Source organism: Colossoma macropomum, unplaced genomic scaffold (assembly GCF_904425465.1).
Source record: "Colossoma macropomum unplaced genomic scaffold, Colossoma_macropomum, whole genome shotgun sequence".
Taxonomy (NCBI): domain Eukaryota; kingdom Metazoa; phylum Chordata; class Actinopteri; order Characiformes; family Serrasalmidae; genus Colossoma; species Colossoma macropomum.
The window spans coordinates 11,382,578-11,398,369 of record NW_023494801.1 but is presented as its reverse complement, the minus strand read 5'-3'; the positions used below and the strand labels follow the sequence as shown (position 1 = coordinate 11,398,369).

The 15,792-nt window shown below is 41.7% G+C and overlaps 1 protein-coding gene across 1 annotated transcript in view; it reads right to left on the bottom strand.

The window, feature by feature from the left end:
- Positions 1 to 15,287, bottom strand: part of LOC118821752 (neurexophilin-2) — a 51,922-nt gene extending 36,635 nt beyond the window's left edge. Inside the window, exons 1-2 of the mRNA XM_036590481.1 lie at positions 15,232 to 15,287; positions 12,112 to 12,438 (exon numbers count right to left, since the gene is read on the bottom strand). Coding sequence (XP_036446374.1) covers positions 12,112 to 12,438; positions 15,232 to 15,287 — 383 coding nt within the window. The remainder of the gene's footprint in view (positions 1 to 12,111; positions 12,439 to 15,231) is intronic.
- Between the last annotated feature and the right edge of the window lie 505 nt (positions 15,288 to 15,792).

The window sequence follows — 15,792 nt, the reverse complement described above, 5'->3', positions numbered from 1 at the left end:
GTTTTAGCCTATCAAAATATCCTACATAGAGGTTTTGTTTACGGGTATACCTGTAATTATGTGCTACGGTAGAACATTTCGATAAGGTAGCACAGCTCATCAGAGCACCGGCACAGCCCACCTTTATGTAGCTTAGTGACATCAAATTGATGCGCAGTAGCTTTAGCTCGCATGTAGCAATATTAGTATTATAGCTCTTTAATGACCTCGTAATTCAGAGAATCCAGTGTCATTTGAGAGAAAAATGTACACAGAACAAATCGTGTCGGGTTCTGAACATTTTTATTTAACACACGGTGTGATAGAGGCGATTTTTTGAAAGCCCTATTCATTCTGGCCATAGAGAAATGGAGCTTAGACCCGGAGTTCCTAATATGGGCATAACAAGGACTGCAGAATGACGCCTGACTACAGTGGTCTATTAAGTCTCCTGAACTATCGCAAAGCAAAATATGAGCAATACAGTTTTCAATCCTGCACTTATGTCAAGCATAAATTCATCAACAGTTGTCTGCAGTAGTGTGAACACCCCTGGTTAAATGACGTTTCATTGATTTTCTAAGTGAGCATAACGCCTACAGAGAGCACACATAAATATGGCAATTTTCTAAAAGTGTCAGTGAAGAATTTCTGTTTATGTGCTGAGTTTAACATATTGGAGGGACAAAATATAACCTAAAATATAAAATGTCATAACTTTTGAACAGGCCACATTTTATTTTTTTCCCTAATGTGTTAAATTAAGCAAATAAACAGTAATCATGCATTAAAAGTGTGTTCTCTGTAAAGGATGTGTTGACTTAATTTAACAAAACGTCATTTGACTAGGGGTGCCCAAACTTTTGCATTCAACTGTACAAACTGCCATGACAATGTAAAACTGTCAAAATTCTTCAAAAAACTAGGTAAAAAGCCAAAACAGTTAAAAAAATAAAATAAAATTCGCTCGTTTCCCCCCCAGTTTAGTTATAGCCAGTTCCCACCCACTGGCTAGGTTTCCTCCTACTACATTACATTACCAGGCTTGCAGATTGAAGGATAGCACATGCTTTCTGCCAGGTTACATGAAGTACTACCACATTCTTTCAAACTGCTGCTGCTGTCATTGGACAGCTCAACATGCTTGGAGGAGAATGCTAAATGCCAGTTTTGTTCAGCTAACAAACTCCTGTGAGAGACTGAGACCAATCATGCTGTATTGGATTACCAGCCATGGCTGAAGCTCATGCACTTTAACATACATTAATGAAATAAAAGTCTTTCCCAGATCATTTTTGACAATTTCTGTTGGTCCAATCAACATGAAATGTTCACACAGTGTAACAACAGCTGTCTCTTTTTTACAGTTAAAGAGAGAAGAAGAGGTAAAAGGTTGATTTACTCATTAATGTAAAAGAAACAGCCTCCAGCAGACCAGAGTGGTCAGTTAGAAAAACTTTCAACAAAAAAAAGGAGGACACTGCCACCCTTTTGCGCCATTTCGCATCTACAGCTGCTCATGCCAGAGTCACCAGACGCCCGTGCCCTGCCCTGATGATGTCAGCAGATGCATCGGTCACACCCCGCCGAGGTCAGCACGATGCATAAACGCGCCTGAAAGGACAATAACGTCTGTCTATCCAGGCAGATGGTGGCAGATGTCCGCTCTTCAAATAACCCAGAGCCGTGAAACGCAGCCTGTCTGAGCGCTTCGTTACAAATCTGTTTGTACTTGAGAGAACTATTTGATGTCCAAAAGCCCCTCAGACACAAACAAATCTGTCCTCTCTTCCCAGCTGCCATCGATTCGACACTTCAATGGGCTTTTGTTCAAAACTGATTGTTTCTACTCATTGACTAAAACCCATCCCTGGAGTGTTATTAGTATTTTTTTCACTAACGAGGAGGTTTCTAGCTAAGGACGTCTATGATGTCCAAAGCTTTATCACAAAGAAAAATGGCAATTAAGTGTCTGGATCATTTGATGACTTTGTCCTCTGAGGCAAATTTAGACCAGTCTTCGGAGAGGCCCTTATCTTGTTGGCTTGCGTGTAATTAGAAGTATTGTCTCTCTTTCTCTGTGGGTGGATGTGGGTGTATATAAGGGGTTGCATAGATCGATGTCCACGGAATATGGCAGTCACACAAGCAGTGGTTAGCATGTCCAGAAAGAAGTTTTTTCTGCTAAACTCTTCACCAAAATGTACTTCATTAGTCTGGAAACTCTTCACAAGTGATTGAACTGAATTCCACTGTCAAAGGCAAGATAGACAGAATCTAAGCATTTAAGATTTGTCTCACTTGTGTCTACCATCACTAGTACTCACCTAAATAAGGCTGAGGCTGCAAGCACATTGTACTTTTAATCCGAGGCACACAGGAAAGTGTTTCAAGTCGTGGGTTCTGCATATAGGTGATATATAGGGTGATTCAAAAACATTAATCTGATTTCAAAGCGCCATATTTTTACAACTGTGAGGCGCCTAGGAACCAATCACATACCAATTGAAAGAGCGGGTTGTAGAGTTTCTGACTGTCACCGGAAGATGGCTCTCTTCAGTCTGCGAGGAGATGGTGACCCCAGAAGCACAGCAGAGCAGAAGGCGTTTTGCGTTCTCCACTTCAATAAGAGTGAATCTGTCATAACTGTGCAATGTGATTTTCGTCGGCAGTGACCCACCAACAGCTCAGAGCATTTGTCGTTGGTTCCACAACACTGGATGATCTCCAAAATCGCACTGAAAGAGCCGTGAGTACAGTGACACCCAACATGCTCAATCGAGTATGGGATGAATTTGACTATGGCATTGATATTGTCCGTACAGCTGGAGTAGGGTCATATTGAGCACTAAAATTACATAATAAACTTTATGCTCACTTATACTGTTTACAGTTTGCTGTATTGTTCTGTAATGATTTACAAGTCAAATAAATTATTTTGAAATCGGATGAATCTTTTTGAATCACCCTGTGCACCATGACATTATGCACTAATACTGTGTGTCTTTTTCTTTTTTGGTTTGAAATGTTGAAAAATTTACATAAAAACAGAACATAACGTTAGATTGTGGTGTGAGGCTTTATGCAGACTTAATGTAGACGAGTGTCGAGCAGCCAGGTTGTTGATAGGTGTGGAACCCACTTTGTCATGCCCATGGTCAAGCTACATGTGCACCTCTAGCAGGAGTATCTTACAGTACTTGACAAAAATGGAGAGGAGTGACATAATTATGTTGACTGACATTTGTAAGTGTTTAAAAAGAATATTAGGCTCTGTTAGGGCACAGACATTAGCCTACACCTTCAACTTGTGTTTTAGTGACACACCGGTGAGGAAAGCAATTCACTTCGTTTTAAAAGTGCTGCTGCAGATTTTAACATATATAAATAACAAAAAAATAGAAATACGAACTTAACCCTACAAAGAGTACACGTCTATGCTCAATATATATATATATATATATATATATATATATATATATATATATATATATTAAGTTCTGTTCTTCTGTTATTTTTCCATTATGTTTTTAGCCATTGCAGTTAAACAGTTTTGTAATCTTGGGGTACCGCTGCACCCTCTCCAGTCCTACTTCCTGGATCCCTGTAGAATCCAAGGGGAAGTGGTCGTAAGGTGACGTACTCACTGGTAGAAGTGTTATGGTTGCAGTATGCACTTCACAACAGGAATTTTTTTTTCTCCTCCATAAAAAGTGCTCCAGGCAGTGCTTTTACAGAAACAGCCCAGTTTGAATACAGCCCAACTTCTCGTAACAGAGACAGACTTAAAACGGTGAAACAGCAATTTTAAGCAAGCATAAGAGAAATGACTTTAACACCTACTAAATTCTGATCGGACAATTTGGGAAAAAAAACAATGTTTGTATTATTTTGATTGGACAGTTAAAAAGCTCCCACATTCCCGCATGATTATTTGAAAACAGGTGACTGAAAAATGCACACACACTGCTCTGTAAAGATTTATACTAGATAAACACACAAGCGCCCATTCATAGAGATCCATATTCTTGGCCTAAATTTTGCAAGAGCTCACTGAAATCCAACAAAACTACATCTACAGTTGTACAGAAGACTCCAGTTGTTGTTTTCCTCTTAAACTACAGTAAATGTTGACTAGTTTATTGCATTTGACTGTTTTTGAGCAACTAGTAAAAATGGACCCACTTTATTCGAATAGTCTATAGTAGATTATCTACAGAGGCTTAAAATATTAGCACACCCTCTTCTAAAGCTCAGTAGACTATCAGTATCATTAGGGCTAGAGTGAGGAGCAGACCCAGGGTTAAATTTAGGTTTAGGTATCTGGTTTAGGTTTAATTGTGAGTGTATGTTATATTTAGGAAAGCTTAAGGTGAATTTGCTTAATTGAACATATGTTAAAAGCTACATATCCTCAATTACTCGTATTTTATTTATTTTTCTCTAAAGTCCACTTATGTTTTTATGGTTTTATGTAACAACAGTTGTAATTCATTTTTACATGACCATTTTCCAACCTTTCATAATCTTTCAGAATTAAATGAGCTGTTTTTGTTACTATGCCTTTAACTGACATACATAATTGATCTCTGTTCTGATTGTATTGTGTATTGTTGCCTAATGCAAAAAGCAGCCCATTAGCATTTTAGTTTCCATATACCAGTATAGTCTGGGTAGTGAGTGCTTAGAGATGTTAAGAATGTTTACATGATGCAACTAAATCTTTTATTTCAGAAAGTGTTTTTCAGTGATATGAGCCCTTTAAAGACAAGCCCTTTAGAGAATCTACAAAGCATCTGCAGTGCATTAGCCAAAATACAGTGTTACCATGAAAATGAATAATCCTGCAAACTCTAGCATCTGTGAACGCATCTGCTGTCTAATCTCAGCCCAGTCTTACTGTCTCACTCACACTGAGAGAGAGAAAAGTGCTGAAAACCCAGAATGTGACCAAGATGCATTGTTTTTTTCTACACATTCACGTGCAGATGTGTGTGAGCTAGCGGACGTGTTATTGCCTGGCACGGACAGCGATCTCCGAGGGGAAATCCTGCCCGCAAGTGCCTTGCCAATAGTGTCCGTCTCTGGGTGGCGAGACGGGGCGGTCCTGAGTGAGCGGCTCCAGGGGTCGACTGGGCCGTGCCAGCGCATAAATCAACACTGTTTAACCCTCCGGGCAGAAAGACTCGACGCCCGCCTAATAAAACAGCGCTCTCTCTCTCTCTCTCTCTCTCTCTCTCTCTCTCTCTCTCTTTCTACCTCTCTCTCTACCTCTCTCTCTCTCTCTACCTCTCTACCTCCCCACCTCTCTCCCTCTTTCACTTTTCCCCTTACTGTCCCCTCGTTCTCTCTTCCCCTTGCTGTCCCCTCGTTCTCTCTTCCCCTTGCTGTCTCCCCCTTTCTCTCTTCCCCCTGCTGTCTCCCTCGGTCTCTCTTCCCCTTGCTGTCTCCCTCTGTCTCTTACCACTGTTCTTTCCCTCTCTCTCTCTCTTCCCCTTGCTGTCTCCCTCTGTCTCTTACCACTGTTCTCTCCCTTTTTCTCTCTTCCCCTTGCTATCTCTCTCTCTCTTTTCCTGTTGTCCTCTCTCTCTTTCCCTCTGCTCTCCCACTCCCTTCTCTCACTTTTGCTCCATCTCTCCTTTTCTTTCTTTCTCTCTCTCTCTCATCCCTCATTGTCTCCCTCGCTCTCTCTTTGTCTCGTTCTTTCTCTGTCCATCTTGCTCCTTACTTTTCCTCTCTCCTTCTGACTTTATTCCTCTTTTTCTTGCTCTCTCCTACTTGCTCTTCACTTTCTCTCTTTCCCCCGCTTTACCTCTCTCCCTACCTTTCTCTCTCTCTCTTCCTCTCGCTCTCTATCTCCTCCTCACTTTTTCTGTCTTCTATTTCTATCTCTATCTCTCTCTTCCCTCCTGACTTTATCACTATCTCTCACTCTTTCTCTCTTTCTTGCTCTCTCGCTGGCTCTTTATCTTGCTCCCCCCCTCTCTTCGTCTCCACTCTCTTTCCCTCTCTCTCCATTTCTCTCTCTCTGTCTCGCAGTGCGTTTTCTACACTTGCATTTTCATGCTGTCTTTTTCTGCCTCTGTTCTTCTCTTTTCTCTTTCATATGACTTGAATTGTTCAGTAAGGCACTGTAAACACTTGCCTCCAGGATAAAATAAGGCTCTGTTTGAAGATGCAGTTCATAAGGCTAGAAAGACATCCTGTGTGGCCTGTGTGATTGACTGTAAGTCAACAAGGGCTAAAAACAGCCAGTGTGTATTTACTGTACAACTAGAGAGCGCTGAATATATTTATTCATGTGTGTGGGTCCATATCTATGTGTACTCAGGTGAATAAGAGTGTAGTGAGGGTTTGTTGTCATAGGTGCTTTATAAGCAGCCATGAAAGGACACTCAGGGTCTTAAAGCGAAAGTTCATTCAAAAATCAAATTTACATCATTTTCTCCTTGGTCTGAAGTGTAGTCGATCAGTCGAGATATGTTTTGTGTCCAAAGTTGGCCTCTTTAGTTTTGCTCTGGTGCTATGAGGAAGATGTAGCTAACAAGTGAAATGCCAATCTGTTTTTCACACTTTCAGTAAATTCAGCTGTAGTAGTCGAGCTTGGCGGGGTCTACGTTAAAACTACTGTTGCTTTGGCTGGATAGGCGATTTAAGGTGTCTATGAACGGGAGAGAGAATATATGACATCTTTATTATTTTAATATTAGTGATATTACTGCTCAAACACTGAAGTAATTAAGGATGGTTATATTACCTGCTTACATAGAAACACTGACTACCTGGCCATTTGCAACCCTGGAAACTGTACAAAACATTAACATTAGACAGAAGAAAATAAAAAAAAAAACGTAAAGTTAAATCACATAATACAACCAAAAGACTGACTCATAACTGACTATGTTAACTGTACTACCAACCTTGATTGTACTCTAGTACAGTGGTTTTCAACCTGTGTGCCATGTTGGTATTGCTAGAGGCCCACTGGCTGTCTTTTTTAACTGTATACAGACAATCAGCCAAATATTACTGTTGTGATAACTATTCATAAAAATAATACAATATTGGTTTGACACACTGCATAACTGATGTATATGACACAGCTAGCTAGCAAGTGCAAGTTAATGTAAATCGTTTCCCTTTTTATCAAATGTATTCATCCATCAGATATAAATGGCTACAGTTAGTTTTTATTTATTTATTTTTATTTTTTGAGGTCTATATTATGTTGTATGATTATGTTGTATTTGTTGGCACTTTAAATGATTAGGTTGGTTCAGTGTTGTAGGCTGCGTAAGCTTTTGTAGTTGGTTGTGTGGGCTGTGAGTTGCAAAGGTTGGGAACCCCTGTTCTAGTAAGCTGTAGACAGCTTATGATAGCTGACCTTATGGAGGAGGATGGCACTTTTCAGATATGTCATCAAAGACCAAAGTATGTTCTATATAATAAAATATAACCTCTTTCACTTTTATAATGATCATTCATCCATTATATTACCATTGTCTTATTACAAAGTGTATTTGAAGAAAATACACGCAAAATGTAAAAGAACCTCAGATTTTAAAGAATACTTCTCTCTGTTGTCACTTAGCTTTGAGGTCAGTCACGTCCTCAGAATTTTTTTCTAACATTTAGAAAATCAGGCATGATGTGAACACCAATCACCATAATATGAGCAACACTGCGGCAGTTCTCATTCTGGAGATGCAGCAGGCGGTTCTGCCTTTTTAGGTTATTTTTACTTTTCATTTCACTAACCATTAAGATAGTCATCGGAAACAATGAACGCTAATCTGCAGTTCCATTAACTTTAAAGTTCTCTCACTGGAAGTGGTGGATCTAGAAAATTTCATAAGGGCAGGTAGTATGTTTACAGAGGTTCTCACAGTGTAAATGAGTGACCGTGGGGAGGTGAGGTTGAGTTGGAGAGAGGTTGGCGGTTTGTTCTGGTGATAGCGAAACTTGCCCCCACCCCACAGCGAGGTGAAAGCCAGTGACATGGCAGAAATTTTGGGATAGCCAATTAGATTTTAGGGTGGACACTGGCCACTCCAGCCACCCCTTTAAAGCCAAACATGCTTACTGGTTAATGCCAGTTATTATACCTGTTTTTCTTTGTAAAGAATCAGATCTTGCTGTGTTGTCTATAGCGTGCTCTATGTCAGACAGGGCTGCATTACATTTACACTTACAAGTTTTTCTCATTTTTTTGACTTGGAGTATGGCGTCCTCTCATACCCCTCCCTTCAAATCGAGCCCTGCTTATCTCAGCTTAGTAGCAGATGATCGTTCGCCTTGCCTCAGCGCCTGCCACCCTTTTGCAGATGCCATACTAGTTAGAAAACCTCTGAGAGTCTTTATGTTTACAGAAACATGTCCTTTGACTTTGTACTTCATATAGCTCAACCTCTGTATCACAAGGTTAACCACAACTTTTGGACTCATTACTCTCTTTGCTGCCAGCGTCAGCATGTGTGTGAGTACACAAAGTACACTTACACTGCTCATCAGCAGTCGTAGCCTTTTCAGAATGAATTCATAACATATGACCATGTTTTCTTTGTCAGTATGCAGCTTAACATATTAAAGACTAACCAAGCTTTTTTTCCTCAATTACCACCACTAGTATAATGCTCATTTCTACTACTGCCCCTATGGGATTCTCTGTGATTCCTAATGTATATGTACATTTTATTCAAGCTTTTATTCCAAGCTCTAGCATCAAGACACACATTTAAAACATTAGAAACTTGTATATTTTGTGTTTGAATGTTGTAGTTTCACAGTGACTCCCACAGTGACCAAAATTAAAGCCTGTCTGTTGGCCTGTTCACCCAGTTCCCAACATTTGTTCAAAAATACTTTAATGATTGGGAAATAATAGCAGCAAAACATGAGAGGGAACATGTCACAATGAATAACTTGACTGGGATTTGATTGCCGTGAGTGCCGTAGATCACAAAGAAAATGGGGGAGGGTAAAATAATACAAAATTAATGACAATTAAGGGATTTACACAGAATACATATTGTGTACTTAAAATTACTTTTAATTTAATTTTTGCTAAATGTTTTTCCTGCTTTCAGGGGCCACATCCCACACATTTATCCCCTTATGAGCCATATGAGCACCCAAACCCTTCAGCTCTTTAAACCACCTGTGTGCCAAAAGATTTTCAACGTATGCAACCAAAGTATTAGTTTTTTCTCCAAATACAATCAAAGTCTTAGTAAAATCTTCACAGGTTCTTTTAATCAGTGTACTTAATTAAAACATCACAGTAAGAAACAAAAATTAAGACAGCAAGGCACTTTTGACAAGCAGTGTGAATGGATTCAACTTAAGATCTCATGATATTGTATGAATTTGTGAGACACCAGCTTAGTTTAAATCTCTCTCTCTCTATCTCCCTTTAACCTCTCTTTCCCTCTCCTCTCTCTTTCTTTCTTTCTTTTTTCTCTCCCTCCCTGTTCATCTTTCTTTTTTTTATGCTTTCTTTTTTCTGTCTCTCTATGTATCTGTCTCCTTCTATGCCCCTCTCTATCTCTCTCTCTGTCTTTATCTCATCCTTTCTTTCTTTTTCTTTCTTTCTCTCTGTTTATCTCCCTTTACCCCCCTCTCTTTTTTTTCTCTTCGTCTAATCTTGTCCTCCTTTCTTTTTCTTTCCTTATCTCTCTATATATCTCCTGCTACACCCTCTCTCCTCGTCTTTCTTTCTCTTTCTCTGTCTCTGTTTCTGTCTGTCTGCCTGTCTGTCTGTCTGTCTGTCTCTCACTCACTCACACATGCGCGCCCTGCATAGACTTGTCCAATTTGGATCGGGTGGTTAGTCTATTTTCCACCATTACTCTGCAGTAGGTGAGCGCCTGGCTCAGAGAACGCTGCATCTTGTAAGTGAATTAATTTAATAAGCTGGTAATGAGAGAGATGCCGCGCCAGTATCAGCACTATAAACAAATTTAATGCAGTAATTGCCTGCGATTCGCAGTCGACTGCCTACTGCCCTGTTCTGGAAAGCCTGTTTAAATCATTAAAAGGGGAAACGGAGGAGGGAGAAATGGTTCTAACTGTGTTCGAGGACAAAACATTGTCTTCCAAACAAGCTTTAACAAGCACACCACAGGGATCAGCGGAGAATATCACGGAGCAGAGGCCCTTTTTCTGGAGCAAGTATACCTTAAATAGTACATTCAGTTATGATTATTCTGTGTAACAATTTTTTTATTGATTTTATTTTTTTTGGTTTGTTTTTAATGATGTGAATCTGCCCCTTGTATTCAGATCAGTCTGATCATTGATGAATTGCCCTTTTTGCTGAAGTGCTCTCTTTTCGTATTTTTATTTTTTTTTTTGGTTAAATTGCTAATGCCATTAAAACCATGGACTGTAGCGTATATTCTGAACTCTAAGCGCTAACCAGGGATCAAACTGCTCCCAAATGTGCTTAAAGCTTTCAGAAAATCTTGCCTCGCTTAAGCCTGCAGAAAATTAAGGCCAATTATTAATGTATGCTGTATGTGTTTTAATCGCGGCTCTGTGAGATGATGAAAAAAGAAAAGATTTTATTAATTACTCTATAGTTCATCACTGTCACACACTAACAAATTACCCATGATGCCCCAGTGAGGCGCACAGGCCTCCTCCTCAGGTTTAAATGAGGTGGCAAATTAATGACCGCAAGCCGTATGATAATTAGACCAATTACAGTATCAGTGTTGTGCTGATGTAACGTGATTGTAAGCGTAGTCTGTGTCTATTAGAAAAGCAATGAGGGGGTTTGGCTTATAGGCCTGTTTCATTACATACAGATAACAGGAGAGTGGTGCATTAAATATGTGCCAAATCTTTTACTATTACATTATTTGTCTGTTTGTTTATTTGAGCTATTTAGGTAACCTATTTATAGGTTATTCATGGTTATTTTTTATTTATTTAGACTGTTAAATTACTTATTTGCTTGGGATATTTTTTAAGCTTTATGTATGTATTTTATTTATTTATTTACTATTACTTAGCTTATTTATTTAAGGTATATTTTCAAGTTTTATTATTGTTTCTTTCTTTATTTATTTATTTAGATATTCATTCATTCATTCATTCTTGGCAGATACGGCTCTTTGTTAATGACTTGTAGGCACTGTGTGATCAAAACGGAGATCCATCATCGGCTGTTCATTTTCCCTCCTTCTGTGTAGACCAGCAGTAGCCCTGGGGAAGGGGGGGAGGGCCGGGTAAAGGTGGGCAGGGGGGCAAAAGTGCAAGGGGGGGGGGTGTGCATTCTTCGCTAAATCTCCCTGCATCCCCTCATTAAGCTCCAGAAGCCTTTGTGGTGTCCTCTGTGGAAGTGTGTGTGCAGCTGGAAGGAGAGTGTTCAGCGGTCCTGCAGGAATTAAGCGGATTAAACCAGGCTGTTTTTAAGGACATATGAATTATTCCACTGCCCAGAGGAGAACTACACCAAAGGCACTGAGCTTATACAGCGACACTCATTCTGTGGTCTTATACAGTCTTTTTAAGTAGCTCAGAACAGTGTAAGGAGGGATTACAGGCCGCATACACACTCAGCTTCAATGTACATGCTGGTGCAGGTGCAGCAGAAATGCCTGTGATCTATAGTCTACAATCAGTCTACCTGTGATTAGTACCTGCATGATCAGTTAACTGCACATCAGTTAGAAATCACCCTTTTTAAAGAGATCAGGTGTCAGAACTGTCTTTTAAATGAACGTTAAATGACGAAAGTTTATGGACAGTGATGTGACTCTGTCAGCACTCTGTCAAGTTCAGTAGAATCCGACTGTTTTCATTTGACCGGTTAAAGTGACAATATACTCTCTCTCTCTCTCTCTCTTTCTCTCTCAATTTCTCTCACTCACTCACTCACTCTCTCTCTCTCTCTCTCTCTCTCTCTCTCTCTCTCTCTCTCTCTCTCTCTCTCTCTCACACACACACACACAGACACTCAGGCGCACGCGCTTACACTTCACACTAGCTCTCACGCGGGACCTCTGTGCGGCACTGCAAGTCCCTCTTTGGTCCCGTTGCGCGCGCCACCGGTACATCACTCACAGTCCAACAAACACTTACACCCTAACCGCCCCCCACCCCATAGCCCCGCCACTCCCACCCCACCCCACATTGCCCCTTCTCGCGCTCACCAGGCACGCCGTCCCGTTGAGGAGCAGCATAATGAAGCCGTGGTCCGCGCGCATTTTCGCCGGCGCGCTCTCCTCCCTCGCTCTCGCGCCGTCTCCGTTCACCGTCCGCCGCTCTCGTCGCCTCCGATCCTTTTCCGTTACTGTATCCCGTATCCCGAGCGGCCAAGTCGCGAGCCCATGGCTGGCAGGCGCGCGCGCGCAATCTCCACTCGCTTCTTCTCCAACCTTCTTGTCCGGTGTGAGTGCTGGAGGCGCGCGGCAAACTCCCGGTGTCAGCGGGGGCGCGCGGTCTCCGCGGGTGCTAGGGAAAGAGCGTGGGCGCGCAGCATGTCCGCAGCACGCGCAGGGGCCGAGAGAAAAGGAGAGAGTCCGCTCAGTGCACGTGAGTGTGGGCGGGAGAGTTAGAGGGGGAAAACGGATCCCCCATTCTCACTCTGCACGGTCAGACACGCGCGATCCGGAGCGCAAAACTCTCCTCGGAAGCGCGTGCAGACTGGCAGCAAGGTTCTCACGCGCGCACACGTTTTAATACCCCCTCACACCCCCACCCCCTACACACCCCAGCCCAGCCCGCGAGGACCCCCCTTAGACTCTCTCGTTTCTCTCTCTCTCTCTCATACACACGCGCGCGCACATATGCGCATATACTAGTTTGTATTCGTGTCTTTGTGGGGATTTAATTGCTCTCTGCGCGGCTGAGTGTAAACACTGATGCGCTGTAGCTTTTGGGCTCTTACTTTTATAAACGACTCACTGTTCATGATGACCGGTACCCGGAAACTTTTGGCCCCCAAAATGAATTAAGTACACACGCGCGCGCACACACACACTCATGAACATAGACTATCGGCTGCAGTAAACCCCTCCACTGTAATCAGGCTCCGCCCACCCCACACCTTCACGCCTGTTTATTATTGCCATTCTGATTATTATCCTCTGTGCTCTTGTGAGGAGCGCGAGCCCTGTTACCTTTATTGATGTGAAACGGCGCCGCGCAGCGCGAAACTCGTTTATTCACTGGTATAATGCCGAAATAATGGAGAGGATAAGAGCGCGCGCTGATCTAAACAAGAGTGAGTTTAGGAGCTCGTGGAGAATCTGTGAAAGTATCTCTCTGTCTGTCTGTTTGATTGTATATCTATCTATCTATGTATCTGTCTATCTATCTGTCTGTCTGTCTGTCTATCTATGGTTTATCTTTCTGTCACTGCTTGTCTGTCCGTCTGTCTATGTATCTGTCTGTCTCTCTGTCTATATATCTGTCCATCTGTCTTTATCTGTCTGTCTGGCTGCCTGTCTTACTTTACACCTTTGTCTGTCTATCTGTCTGTCTCTACATGTCTGTTTGTGTGTCTGTTTGTCTATCTGTATATGTCTGTTGGTCCATCCATCTGTCTGCCTTATTCTCTATCTATCTATCTATCTATCTATCTATCTATCTATCTAGCTAGCTAGCTAGCTATCTATCTAGCTATCTATCTAGCTATCTGTCTGTCTGTATGTATGTCTATCTATCTATCTATCTCTCTGTCTGTCTGTCTATCTGTCTGTCTGTCTATCTATGGTTTATCTGTCTGTCACTGCTTGTCTGTCTATCTGTCTTTTTGTCCATCTGTCTGTCTGTCTGTCTATCCATCTGTCTGTCTGTCTATCTATGGTTTATCTGTCTGTCACTGCTTGTCTGTCTGTCTGTCTTTCTGTCCATCTATGTCTGTCTGTCTGTCTGTCTGTCTGGCTGGCTTTATGGATTTGTCTGTCTGTCGGTCTGTCTGTGTGTCTATCTATCTGTCTTTATGACTTTGTCTGCCTTTGGCACTCTATCTATGTCTATGTCTGTCTCTACATTGCTCTGTCTGTCTGTCTGTCTCTCTCTCTTTATATTTAGCTCATTGTTGGAATGGTATGTTGATGGAAGGCTGAATGAAATCTTTAAGATTCTGATGTTGAAAGTGATTAAAAATGCCCCCTGTTACACAAGGAGTATGAAATGCTGAGTGATATGTTTGGGTTGGGCTGTGTGCAGCACAGCAGCGTTTAGCCACAGTACTACAGAAGAGCATGGAAACCCCATGCAGACAGAATCTTCGGTCTCTGTGTTTCCTCTAGAGTTTTAATCACAGTGTTTGAGCTGTGAAGCTTGTCTGTTCTGTACCCTCCCAATAAACGAACCTGAATACTGTGTTACCCTGTGTGTGTTTCATTCCCCGTTCTCTCGTCATGCTGCTCTAAAGGCTGATGAAAGCTTATTGTCTGACTCATTCTCGTTCTCCTGCTAGCTGCATAAAGCACACACATACATACAGCAGAGATTCCCTGACTCTCCTCAGCTCTCCTTCCTGATGACTGCCAGCTTATTTTAGACTCAATAAACTCCTATTTTCTTAATTGTGTTTAGCCTCCTTCAGGAGCCAGAATGAGCAAGCACGCACACACACACTGCACACGCACAGCCTATAAAGAGATTTCAGCTCCCAAATCAGCCACTACCTGCAGCATAAACTCAAATTAAGAGTGATCACACAGAGACATGCTCTTTTCAGTTACCCATTAGCCTTTACCCACCATTATATCACTACTGACGTTCTCACGTCTAGAAGGGTTTATTCTGGTATGATGTTATATTTAATTTAAAAAGGAATCAAACAAAGGACGTGTATTTGACCATGTATTTTACCTTGCATCTCTCATCTTTTCCCCACTCTGTTTTAGTGCCGATATCAGGTATTAGTGACATGGTAATGAACCAGTGATGTGATTCTGTTTTCCTGTGAAGCTATTTGGTGTTATTTCTATAAGAAACAGTAAAAAGATGTGCAAAGACTGAAGCTGCTCTGTATTTATTTGATAGATCTTTGCCTCCACCTAGTGGCACATGTTCTAACTACAGTAACCCTGCAACTAGACCCTTTGGATCAACTTTTGAAGATCTAAAATAATATCTAAATATTTTATCTGTACACTGGTTATTTACATTTTTAGTCCAAAATTTGTTCTCTTATATATTTAATCCTTCATCTTTGCATTTAAAATTATGGAAGTAATGGAGGGTTAGAAATAAAATGAAAGTGCGTTTCTTAGTCCACTTCTTCCTCACGGTTGCTGAAGTTCCTCTTCTTCCTCACGGTTCCTGAAGTTCCACTTCTCCCTCATGGTTCCTGAAGTTCCACTTCTTCTTCACGGTTCCTGAAGGTCCGCTTCTTCCTTGCAGTTCCTGACATTCCGCTTCTTCTTCGCAGTTCCTGACGTTCCGCTTCTTCTCCGCAGTTCCTGACGTTCTGCTTCTTCTTCCTCAGAGTTGAAGTTCCACTTCGTCCTCACAGTTCCTGAAGTTCCACTTCGTCCTCACGGTTCCTGAAGTTCCACTTCGTCCTCACGGTTGCTGAAGGTCCACTTCTTCCTCAACCTTCCTGAAGGTCCGCTTCTTCCTCACAGTTCCTGAAGTTCCCCTTCTTCCTCGCAGTTACTAACGTTCCACTTCTTCTTTGCAGTTCCTGACGTTCCACTTCTTCTTCCTCGCAGTTCCTGAAGTTCCACTTCTTCCTCACGGTTGCTGAAGGTCCGCTTCTTCCTCACGGTTCCTGAAGGTCCGCTTCTTCCTCACGGTTCCTGACGTTCCACTTCTTCTTCCTCACCCTTCCTGACGTCCCGCTTCTTC